Raw genomic sequence first — 12,640 nt, forward strand, 5'->3', positions numbered from 1 at the left:
ACAGGTCAACTCTCGAGTGAGCACGTCTTGCTCTTCAGCTTTGTACCACTTTTGGGGAGAATGTGGGGGTGAAGTTGTAAGGCGGTACTACTCTCTATCTTCAAGCTGTTACGCGGGATGAGTGCCATCACAATATCCACTAGTAACTTGTCATTGCTACCTCAACACTCATAAGAGTAGGAGCTTGAAGGTGCTGAGCCAGAGAGTGGCGTGTCGTACTGCAATAACTACATCAGAATGAGCCAGACCTGATAGCCCTCCTACTTCTTGGGGGTAAACAGGGTTTCCCAGAGCAAGCTTTGTTTAGTGGGTTGTTAGCATTGTCATGCCCCCAAAAGCAAAGATTCTTCCCACCTCTAGAACCCCCCTGAACCGGTTATTGATACGATATTCGATAGTCTTACTTCATTTCTCATTGCTTTGTCGCCACTCAACCACAAGCAAGGCCTCCCTTTACCCCCCCTTGCCACAGCGTCAAGCTCTGCAGCTACTAAGCTCGACGTTCCCAGGCGCGCATATTCGTTCACTATCTCAGGCGACAACCAATTCCGAACCTCTATTCCCTGGAACTGGGCAACCTGACACCTCAAGTAGACTCCTAAGCTCTCCTAGTCACTCTCTTGCTTTGCGCATCGCACATTCTGTTCCAGGATTCTTTCCGACCTGTTCGTCTTCTCTAACCACTCAGCCTTGTCATCCTATTGATCAAAGGGATCCGCTGCCACGTCCTAACGCCTATCCCGAACCGCTTGAAAACCAACAACGAACCACTACCGCAGCCCAGTCAATACATCTTGAATCATCAGCTTCAGCGTCATAAACAGACTTCTTTCACTGCCTTTGAGCTCCACTCATCACAATTTGCTAACCCTCGATCAGCCGTGTACCGATTCTGATCGACAGAACCCTGGCCCTTCCCTCCTTTTGCCTGCGCTGTTTTTGGCCTCAATCAACTCCGTTCAACCAGGCAAAGGCCAATTGCAGTCATCTAGAAAATTACACACATGCCTCCTTACAACTAGTCAAACCTTTATCAGCCGCCATGTCTCGACAAGACGAGATTTTGGCGTCCGCTGCATCTTTTATTCGTGGTCTTGGCCGCGGGGCATCCTCACAGAATCCCTCCCCTCAAGACCCGAGGAGCACTCCTGGCTCTGCTGCCAGTTTAGATTTGCATCGATGCAAACTTCCTGGGCCGCGAAGCATATCCAAGGATAATCTCGAGGCTGAATTATACGCTCTGTCTCAGAGAATACAATATCTCGAATCAAGGGCAGACACAGTCAACCAGACCCTACCCGACACTCCGAACGAATTTCCAAATCCAGCGTCGCCGTTTGCCAGGAGTGAGGACAACAAGCCTCAAAATGGCCCACTGTCCAGAGCCGAATACACACGCTCCCCTGTTCGTCAGGGATCGGTGTCTAATCGATCGCTACGGGTGAACAATCTTCTCGCCGCGCGTGATTCCAGAAGTGGCGATCTGGATACAGTGAGAACTGTCAGCGAAGACGATATCAGCTACCTGCGGGAGCACGTTCACAAGCAAGCTGAGCAGATCAGGTCACAAAAAGACATGATTGCTGACATCAGCAGGGGCCTGCACGAGTCAGATGAGAGGGCGAAGATAGCCTTTCAGAAGGTGGAGACGGAGGACGTTGGCATACTTGAAAGGGAGCTGCGAAAACACCAACAGGCAAATGAGGCATTTCAGAAAGCACTACGCGAGATCGGTGGGATCATCACACAAGTTGCCAATGGAGATCTGTCTATGCGCGTCCAAGTCCAGGCTTACGAAATGGATGCTGAAATTGCTACGTTCAAGAGGACCATAAATACCATGATGGACCAATTGGAAGTTTTTGGTAGCGAAGTCTCGAGGGTAGCGAGAGAGGTGGGCACTGAAGGCACTTTGGGAGGCCAGGCTCAGATCAGTGGCGTACACGGTATATGGAAAGAATTGACAGAAAATGGTAAGTCTGGATGCTGGATTCATTGATAGCCATTGGCTGACCATTGCTTAGTCAATATAATGGCCTCCAACTTGACAGATCAAGTCCGGGAAATCGCCGCAGTCACAAAAGCTGTGGCCCAAGGTGATCTGAGCCAGAAGGTGCAAAGCAAAGCTAGTGGAGAAATCCTTGACCTTCAACAGACCATCAACACCATGGTAGACCAGTTGCGGACATTCGCCACGGAAGTCACCCGTGTAGCCCGAGACGTGGGAACAGAAGGAGTCTTAGGCGGGCAAGCTCAAATCGATGGCGTGCAGGGAACCTGGAATGAGCTGACTGTCAACGTCAATGCCATGGCAGATAATCTCACCACACAGGTCCGAGACATTGCAGCCGTGACCACGGCCGTGGCCAGAGGTGATCTGACCCGCAAGGTCACTGCGAGTTGCAAAGGCGAGATTCTCCAACTCAAGGACACAATCAATAACATGGTCGACCAGCTTAAACAGTTTGCGCAAGAGGTTACCAAGATTGCCAAAGAGGTCGGTACGAATGGGGTCCTTGGTGGTCAAGCGACCGTGCATGACGTGGAAGGCACCTGGAAGCATCTCACCGAAAATGTCAATGGTATGGCCAACAACCTCACAACTCAGGTCCGGGAGATAGCCACAGTTACCACAGCGGTGGCGAATGGGGATCTCTCCAAGAAGGTCACTGCGGACGTGCAAGGTGAAATCCTCAGCTTAAAACTCACCATCAATGCCATGGTGGATAGACTGAACACCTTCGCTTTTGAGGTCAGCAAAGTGGCTCGGGAAGTCGGCACGGATGGTACCTTAGGTGGCCAAGCGAAGGTCGACAACGTTGAAGGGAAGTGGAGAGAGCTTACCGATAACGTGAACACCATGGCATCAAATCTCACGTCCCAAGTGAGATCCATTTCCCACGTTACACAAGCCATTGCGGCCGGTGACCTTGGCAAAAAAATCGAGGTTCATGCCCAGGGTGAGATCTTAACGCTCAAGATTACTATCAACAACATGGTTGATCGCTTGGCAACCTTTGCCCACGAATTGAAAAGGGTGGCTCGAGATGTCGGAGTCGATGGTAAGATGGGAGGTCAGGCCAACGTGCAGGATATCAGCGGACGATGGAAAGAGATTACCGAGGATGTTAACACGATGGCTGAGAATTTGACCTCCCAAGTACGTGCATTTGGCGAAATCACCGATGCCGCTACGGAAGGAGATTTTTCGAAGCTTATCTCGGTCAACGCTTCTGGCGAGATGGACGAGCTGAAACGAAAGATAAACAAAATGGTGTCTAATCTTCGCGACAGCATTCAAAGGAACACCACGGCGAGAGAAGCCGCCGAACTGGCTAACAAAACCAAATCGGAGTTCCTGGCAAATATGAGCCACGAGATTCGGACGCCAATGAACGGTATTATTGGTATGACACAGCTGACTTTGGACACTGACGACCTGAAGCCGTACCCTCGAGAAATGCTCAACGTGGTCCATAACCTAGCTAACAGCCTGCTCACCATCATTGATGACATTCTAGACATCTCAAAGATTGAGGCGAATCGAATGATCATTGAGACGATTCCCTTTACCGTTCGAGGCACGGTTTTCAATGCTCTGAAGTCTTTGGCCGTGAAAGCCAACGAGAAATCGCTAAGCCTCGCTTTTGATGTTGATGGCTCTGTACCCGACTATGTTATCGGAGATCCATTCCGACTGAGACAGATCATCCTCAATCTTGTTGGCAACGCTATCAAATTCACAGAGAGTGGGGGAGTCAGGGTGCTGATCAAGAAATGCACTGGCAGGAAGGTCTCGGCATGTGGGCCAGATGACTTTCCCTTCGAGTTTGTCGTCTCAGACACTGGCATTGGCATCGAATCAGACAAGCTCAACCTCATTTTCGATACTTTCCAGCAAGCGGACGGCTCCACAACGCGGAAGTTTGGAGGCACTGGCCTGGGTCTGTCCATCTCGAAACGACTTGTGAACTTGATGGGTGGAGAGGTGTGGGTGACCTCAGACTTCGGACGTGGCAGCAATTTCCATTTCTCCTGCGTCGTCAAGATTGCTGACCACGACATCAAACAAATCAGCTCTCAATTGCACCCCTATCAACGCCATCGGGTTGTGTTTATTGACACAGGTGTGACGGGTGAAAGAGACGAGATCAGGTCCATGCTCAGCCAGCTTGGGTTGGATAGTCTGACGCTGCAGCGTGTAAAAGACATCCCGCCCCCAGAGAAACGTGATGCTAGTGGGCAAGAGACTGGCCACAATTACGACGTCGTGATCGTGGACGATGTCGAGACTGCACGGTCCATCCGTACAATGGCGGACTTCAAATATATCCCCATTGTCTTGCTCTGCCCTGTGGTCTCCCTCAGTCTGAAGTCAGCACTTGACCTCGGGATCACTTCATATATGACGACACCGTGCAAGACCATCGACCTGGGGAATGGTATGATACCCGCGCTCGAGGGAAGATCTGCCCCTACAATCAAGGACACGTCGCGCTCATTCGAGATTCTCCTTGCCGAAGACAACGAGGTCAACCAAAGAGTTGCCATTAAGATCCTACAGAAGTACAATCATCTCGTGGAGGTTGTGCCCAACGGCCTAGAGGCGTTCAATCGTGTCAAGGAGAAGAGGTTTGACGTGGTTCTCATGGACGTGCAGATGCCCGTCATGGGCGGTTTCGAGGCCACTGGGAAAATCCGTGCCTACGAGAAGGAGCACAATTTAAATCGAACGCCTATTATCGCCCTGACTGCGCATGCCATGTTAGGCGATCGAGAAAAGTGTATTGCGGCACAGATGGACGAGTACCTCTCCAAACCTCTGAAGCAGAATGCAATGATGCAGACTATTCTGAAGACGGTGTCCATGGGTCCATTGGGAGTTAAAGATGCATTACGTGGCTCGGCCGAGTCGACCACAAGCAATACGAGGACAAGCACAATCTCGATTGTATGTGACGAAGCCACGGACGACGGCCCCAGACCAACATATACGGAGCGTGCAGTCACCAGTTCTAGTCCAATCAACCATAGCAGCATGGCAAGTCCGTCGCTAGAGCAAGAAGACCAGAAAGATCCTTTGGCACGAGTAAGTATTGTCCCACGTTCCATCTTGCTAGACGACTAATGCTGTGCAGGTCGGTGTCTCTCAACTCTATCGATCGCACAGCACCTGATGAGGAGGTTGATGCTTTGCTTCCACTATTACTTACCTTCATGTCTCCTGTTGAGTTAAACTCTCTTGCATATCTCGGCGTACGAGAAATTTCCATGTTCGGCGTTTGTTCCCTGAGCGAGTGTATACTGCGTATCATGTTCACTTCAAGTCTTGGTATCTGATCGATCCTGTGCTGATCAGCAGGAGGAGACTCAATGTGCGACCAGGGTCCAAGAGCGAGATGGTGTGGGGGACGTGGACACGAGACATAGATATCTATGAACATGACTCTTTCCCTTGGTGATGATGGTTGTTATGGACTTGTTGGTGCCGACGACGATACATGCTGTCCTTGTCCAAATTTACATGTTCATGAGGATGTCTCAAGGTCTTCTGCAAGAGTTTGCTTAGCAACGGCATCCGCTATGCTTTTAAGCAGCGTACGTCCTAAATAACGAAAACACCATAAGGTTTATTCGCTACACCATCAGGGGGTGAACCACCCAGGGAGCGGAGGTTACCGGCTGCCAAGGCTGGGCTTACTACTGCCTCCGACTTAGTCATCCGATTTGGTTCCACAAGAAGGCCGAGGTAAATATAGAGGAGTACGTTACCCACAGCTGGACCCTCATTAGTGTACATTAGGTGATATTTAGCCCTGTTTTATCTTGGTATTCAAAAACTGTATAGTAAGTCTTCCTGAGTCACTGAGTCGGCTAGAACAGGTTGTATGTAAAATGTAGTACCAAAATCGTTGTGGTTGTGATTGAGCACGATTAATCAAGAAGAATTATTTTAACTGAGTGTGTATTAAATAATCTAGATTCCTATTTTAATAGAAATCTGCTTACCAATTTATATACACATGTAATACAGATTGTCTTAACTGATTATGATTGATCATAGCCGTCGGGAACAATTTGTCAGGAATGCCAAGCCGTGGTGGCCGAGGCTGAAGGGTATTGTACTACTGATTTAAGTGGTTGTGCTCCCTGAAGCTGTCGCTTTGGCCCAACGACATGGGATAATGGAGCACACCCGGACATAACTATTTTCAACCGAGTGCACGCTAAATAATCTAGATTGCTATTTCAATAGGCTTCTTCTTAACAATCTATAAGTAAAAGTAGTACAAATTGTTGAGAGCAATCATGAGCACTCAAGAAGACTTATTGTACTATCATTACTAGTGGTCTTAATGGCGTGCGCTATCAGCATCCGGCTGCGGGAGAGTACACCTCCGACTTCTACCTCCAAGAAGACCCGCCATGTTAATGAACCTTAATTTCCTAGTCCGTCCTCCTCACGCTGGCGTCTAAAGCATGGGCAGTGGGCTTGTAGCTGTGGTAAACCTCAAAGTGTCTATTCAATCAGTTGTCATCAGCGGTTTGATTGACGACTTGTCCTCAAGCAGCCAGCTCTCCACCCCTGTCGCTACAGTGAAGACAAAGACGCGTGTCTACTCGTTCCTAATTCTATCCTGACATTCCGAACAAAGCCTTGAACACACTGTGCTGGACGATCATACTGCCGAGCATATCTGTGAACTAAATCCTGCTAGTTACACGCATTTCGAGGAACGTCGCCGTCAAATTTCCCTACGACCTCTTCCACCGGGTGCCCCTCTGTTGTGTTGGCTCCGGGCTTTTCGAACACCTGGCCGACAGTGCCAGGATGGGACACCCGGGATAAGAGTTCTGGGCAAGGGTGCAGAAGGCTCATACCTGATAGATTGACCCTGCTTCTATCGTTGATGAACGTCCGGGGCCAACAACAAGAGCCTGTGTGGTAAGAGACCAGTATGCGGATACCTATCAGAGAGCAGCTGGGGCTGCTGGTGCTGTTCTGCTGTCTCTTCGCATTGATGGTTCTGGCCGCTGCAACCTGGACACAGAATCATGGATTCATCATCAGCATTCGCCAGTCAGCATTGTCGCTCACCGCCTCGGTCAAATCTGCCCAGGTCTCCGCGAGTCTGCTCCTCTTTCAAACTTCGGTGCAGGCTATTGCGACCCGGATCATGATCCAGAGTGCTTTGCAACGCTACAACAACGGTGAGAACATTCAAATTTGAGTTGTTCAGAGTGGGAGATAATGCTTGCTGCTAACAGACCGCCTCTCAGGAAATGACACCACAGCCAACTGGGCGCGAACCTATGTCGACCTCCAAGGTGCAATGTCCGGGACAAACAATATCCTCCTACAAGCCATCATCTTCCCAAAGAATGATTCAGGCACTGGAAACATTCATGGGCTGGTCAATGTAACGGGCGAAATCCCAGGCGGTCGAGTTCAGCTACCAGCAGTCAATGCCAATGGGAGTCAGGTCTATCTGGGCGATACTGGTCTTGGTTATCCACCAAAGCTTTATCCAAACTTCACATATACCTCTACACCAGTCAATGGGACATTTAACCAGTCGCGTGCATTCTACGACGGCAACGAGGTGCTTCCGGACGCCACACTTATTCTCGGTCCCTACGCAGTCAACCAGACCTTCCAGCTTCTTTCCATGACCGTCGCTGTCAAAAACAATACCTCTCATGAGGATGTTCTAGGCTGGTTGACAGTTTTACTCAACCCTTCGTCGATTTACGATGTCATCACTTCCCCGGAAGGCCTGCAAGAAACAGGACAATTGCTCTTGGTGGGGCCTGCGGCACGAACGAACGTGTTCAGCCAAAGTGTCCAGGGGTCAGATGCTGCATTTGCTGGGGATCAGGAGGTACGGTACGTCTTTGCGCCTCAGAGCAATTCAAGTCTGGGGAATCGACACCGTGCAAGAGCTTTTGGGCAAGGAGATCCTTCTCTTCCGTTTCCGATGCGCGACTTCCCCGCCGTGGTTGATGCGTGGACGAGGAACAATTCCGCCATCAACAATGCCGGGGCGATGATATCCTCTCGGAACGAAGAGGGGAACAGGATCTCGGTAGGATACGCAACTTTGTCTAACCCGCTTGTGGATTGGATACTCTTGTTTGAGCAATCATATGATGAAGTCGTGGCGCCAGTTAACCATCTTCGAGATGTAGTATTGGCCTGCGTCTTTGGTACGACCGGCCTGATCATGCTCCTCCTCTTCCCCATTGCACATTTTGCTGTTCGACCGATACGACAACTACGGGAAGCTACTGCAAAGACTGTCCACCCCATCCTACCTGGCAATTCAAGCCATCAATCTCTCGACTCGCAAGGCCACGGCGAAGCCTACCACGGAGACGAAGAGACTGCTGTCGCGTCTGAGGTGGCCCGGAAGGAAGGTTTCCTTGGCGCTCTATCGCGGTGGAAGCATTGTGGTCGAAGTCCTGCCAGATCGGGAACTGATCAGCGTGGCCGACAGCGCTCATTCAAGATCCCAGGCAAGGTGCCCCAACGGAAGGTTTGGGTCAAGGATGAGCTCTCGGACCTTACATCCACCTTCAACGAGATGTCGGACGAGCTTGTCCTGCAATATGCTCGACTGGAAGAGAGAGTCAAGGAACGCACGGCCGAGCTGGAAGAAAGTAAAAAGGCAGCCGAGGCTGCCAATGCAAGCAAGACGCTTTTTATCGCCAACATATCACATGAGCTGAAGACGCCTCTGAACGGCATTCTCGGCATGTGCACCGTGTGCATGCAAGAGGAGGACGTCCGAAAGATCCGACAGTCGCTTGGCATCATCTACAAGTCTGGCGATCTGCTGCTACATCTTCTGACGGATCTGTTGACGTTCAGCAAGAATTCGATTGGTCAGCAGCTCACCATCGATGAGAGTGAGTTCCGGTTAGTAGACATCAGCACGCAGGTGACATCAATCTTTGAAAAACAGGCGCGGGAAGGAGAGATCGATCTTCAACTTGAGTTCCTGGGCACCTCGGATGCGTTTGGCAATTCTGGGGAGGATTCAGGCCCGAAGCTGTATGGTCCAGCTGGGACTGGGCGGGTGCGAGATATGTGTCTCTGGGGCGACAGGAACCGCATTCTTCAGGTGCTCATCAACCTGGTCAGCAACAGCCTCAAGTTCACCCCCCCTGGCGGCTCGGTTCATGTCAAGATCCAATGTACCGGGCTGGCGGATGTTGACGTGGTCGGTGGGTCAGGTAGCCATCGAAAAGCTTCGGTGCACTCCAAGCAGTCCCGGCAATCGCGGACTTCATGGAGGAAGAAGGCGCGAGGTTCTGACACCTCGGTGCGGACGTCCTCGGCCAGCCCCGACCAGGAGAGCGAGCGGAAGAGGAAAGAGAGCAAGAAAAGCAAGGAGATCAACGTCTATGTGGCAGGCGCAGCAAAGCAGCTGCCGCAAATTGCAGTCAGACGGCGATCGCTGTCACCACCGCGGCTGAACACTAAGCAGCTTGTTTTTGAGTTTTCTGTGACCGACACCGGACCTGGCATTCCCGAGGAGCAGATGTCCCGGATCTTTGAACCTTTTGTGCAGGGTGATCTGGGCCTCACCAAGAAGTATGCTGGAACCGGTCTGGGGCTCAGCATCTGTGCTCAGCTGGCCAATTTGATGGGAGGGAGCATCACGCTGCAGAGTACTGTCGGTGTTGGCAGCACATTCAGCGTACAGATTCCTCTCCACTACATGAAAGAGCGAGCTGCATCCACCTCGTCGTCACAGATGCGCATCGGTTCACGACCCGGGAGCACCGCTGGACCAGCCTTGCATGACGAAGCGGTGCCCAACAACATTATTGTCACCGACGTCAGTAGCGACGAGCTAGGACCCGAAAGCCCCCCTCTCCAGGATGTGCCTCGTATCGTGGGCTTTTCACAGCCTTACTTTCCGACCGAGGTACCGCAGACCCCCTCACCTCAAAATAAGCTGAGTGAGATGAAGAAGGCCGAGTACGAGGCAGCGAAGACGGGAGAAAAGGTGCGAGTGCTCGTGGCCGAAGACAACAAAGTCAATCAGGAGGTGGTGACGCGAATGTTGAAGCTCGAGAGTGTCTATGGTGAGTAGCACCGTGTCCAGCATTGACGCCATTACTAACGCGTGGTAGACGTTACGATTGCGAAGGACGGGCAAGAAGCATTGGATGTGGTCCGCGAGTCCATGAACTCGGGCCCGCGCTTTGACCTCGTCTTCATGGACGTGCAAATGCCCAACCTCGATGGCATCCAGTCCACCAAGCGTATTCGGGAGATGGGCTTCTCGGCACCCATCGTTGCGCTGACCGCCTTTGCGGAGGAGTCGAACATCAAGGACTGCTACGACTCTGGGATGGATTTTTTCCTACCCAAACCCATTAGGAGGCCAGAGCTGAAGAAGGTGCTCAACAAATACTGTCCGACGATCCATGAAGAGGAGGGTGAACACGCCGCTTCAGCTGTTCCGAAAGTGCACGGCACCAAAACCGTGACGAGCACAGGAAGCATGAGTTTACGGAAAGTGGAAGCTCACGACCTGCCTAGCAAACCTTTGACGGGAAAAGAGACCATCTCGGACAGCGAAAGAGATGGAGTCTCACCATCATCATGATGATCAAGGAGGCCGGATCTACAGCACCATCCGGCGTTCACCGAGAGCCGGGGGGACATTACCTCGGGAAAGAGGCTATACATACATACATACACAAAAGCGGGCATTGCGATTGGGGAATGCTGGGGAATGTCATGAATTTAGCGAGGCGCGTGGAGTACTACTCTATTTGGTGTTGAAGTCATGCTGCCTGACCAGGTCTCTGCGATCTCTTTTGGCCGAGTTGTTTGAAATGGACGCGTGTAGCGTGCAGGCAGTGGCGAACAGAATTGGGGCAAGATACTACACTAGTTAGATGCAGCGTCGTGGTCGTTGTTGTTGTCGTCGTCGTCGTCGTCGTCGTCGTCGTCGTCGTGCGACTTTGGCGGTGCACTCCCAGTGCTCACCCCTACTCTTTCAGCAGAGACTGCTTGGTGGCTACGCTGACGATACAAGCTGACGATACAATTGTGATGATGACATTATACGTTATCGTTATCGTTATCATTGTCATTATTATCATCATCACCATCATCATCACCATCATCATCACCATCACCATCATCATCATAGTATTGTTATTCTGACTCGTGTGATGTGATGCCGACATCTTCCTCGGCGGCTTCCGACGGGCAGTTCCCCACAGGTCGATCTCCCAGTGCCCAATTGCCCAATTGCCAATTGCCAATTCCCAATTCCCAATTGCCAATTCCCAATTCCCAATTCCCAGTTGGCGTTACATTATGGGGCTTCGGGCCTCTCATACTTCCAAGTCACGACTACGTAGCTGGGGAAAAGTTATTTTGCCCCTCCCTCCTACATACTGCCACCTGCTGCTCCATATTGCTGTGCTCGATCCAGTCTGCACGACACATAACAACTGCTCCCTCGCCACAGCATAGTCACAGTTACGTGCCAGCCAGTCCATGACCACAGCGGATGAATGTCACGGAACTCCCTCGGTCGACCGAGATGCAAGCCGTCAATTGAACGCCGCATCTTCTCAAACAGACTCTTCGCACGACCAGGCACTTCCTGGACAAGAGCAGAGACCATGGAGCTTCTCTGGCCAGAGCCCAGATCCCGAAGACGATCCCCCTTCTCTCTACAAGGAGAAATCTCATCACGATGAGGTAGAATGCAACCTGGAATCCACTCCTCTTCCACAGCGACCGAGCACCAGCTCGCGCCAGACCACATGTGTCTCCGTTGCAGCAGCACCATACGGCGACAATTACTGCTGTGACCTGGAAAAGCCCATCTCTCATGGCAGTCGTCCTTGTGCGCGCTCCGCCTCATCCCACTCTCCCTCGTCCTGTTCTCCCTCCACCATCCCAACCCATGACGAGGACCGATCTGCCAACCTCGCGACCGCTACCAGAACCGTCTCCACCGATGTCCACGGAAACAGCTACCCGGAAGGAGGTCTTCGCGCCTGGCTTTGCGTCCTCGGCTCCTTCAGCGGCCTGATGGTCGCTCTAGGAATGATGAACACAATCGGCACCTACCACGCCTACCTCGCTACGCACCAACTCTCGGCGGTATCCGAAAGCGCCCTCGGATGGATCTTCGGCATCTACGCCTTCCTCTCCTTCTTCGCCGGGATCCAGATCGGGCCCATCTTCGACGCCTGTGGACCCCGCCACCTCATCTTCGCCGGCAGCGTCCTGCTCATGACGTCGCAACTCCTGCTGGGGATCTGCACGAGATACTGGCATTTCTTCGTCGTGTTCGGGCTGATCGGCGGGCTCGGCACCTCGCTGGTCTTCACCCCCTCCATCTCCGCCATCGGGGCCGGCGGCAGCATGGGCGGCGTCATCTTCCCGCTGGTCCTGCAGGCCCTGTTCCCGCGCATCGGCTTCGCCTGGTCCACCCGCGTGGTCGGCCTGCTGGACCTCATGCTCCTCTGCCTGGCCAACCTCTTCATCCGCTCGCGCCTGGCCCCGAAGCCGGCCAACCTGAAAAACCTGCTCCCGGACTTCCTGATCTTCCGCGACCGCGTCTTCGCCCTCACCACCGCGGCCGTCTTCTTCGTCGAG

At 52.1% G+C, this 12,640-nt stretch overlaps 3 protein-coding genes across 3 annotated transcripts in view; all 3 read left to right on the forward strand.

Moving 5' to 3' along the window:
- Nucleotides 1-1,042: 1,042 nt before the first annotated feature.
- On the forward strand, nucleotides 1,043-5,177 carry EPUS_02380 (Hybrid signal transduction histidine kinase J; the record flags this gene model as incomplete). The annotated part of the gene is made up of 3 exons (XM_007805286.1): nucleotides 1,043-1,973; nucleotides 2,025-5,089; nucleotides 5,139-5,177. 3 exons carry the CDS (start codon nucleotides 1,043-1,045, stop codon nucleotides 5,175-5,177), a joined length of 4,035 nt encoding a protein of 1,344 aa, XP_007803477.1.
- A 1,782-nt stretch (nucleotides 5,178-6,959) lies between these two features.
- EPUS_02381 (uncharacterized protein) lies at nucleotides 6,960-10,622 on the forward strand (the record flags this gene model as incomplete). Its single annotated transcript, XM_007805287.1, has 3 exons — nucleotides 6,960-7,212; nucleotides 7,282-10,095; nucleotides 10,144-10,622. 3 exons carry the CDS (start codon nucleotides 6,960-6,962, stop codon nucleotides 10,620-10,622), a joined length of 3,546 nt encoding a protein of 1,181 aa, XP_007803478.1.
- A 905-nt stretch (nucleotides 10,623-11,527) lies between these two features.
- The window catches only part of EPUS_02382 (uncharacterized protein), a gene marked incomplete at both ends in the record, with an annotated part of 2,534 nt that continues 1,421 nt past the window's right edge, over nucleotides 11,528-12,640 (forward strand). The window contains one exon of the mRNA XM_007805288.1: nucleotides 11,528-12,481. Coding sequence (XP_007803479.1) covers nucleotides 11,528-12,481 — 954 coding nt within the window. The remainder of the gene's footprint in view (nucleotides 12,482-12,640) is intronic.

Source organism: Endocarpon pusillum (genome assembly GCF_000464535.1).
Source record: "Endocarpon pusillum Z07020 unplaced genomic scaffold scaffold4192, whole genome shotgun sequence".
NCBI classification, from domain to species: Eukaryota; Fungi; Ascomycota; class Eurotiomycetes; order Verrucariales; family Verrucariaceae; genus Endocarpon; species Endocarpon pusillum.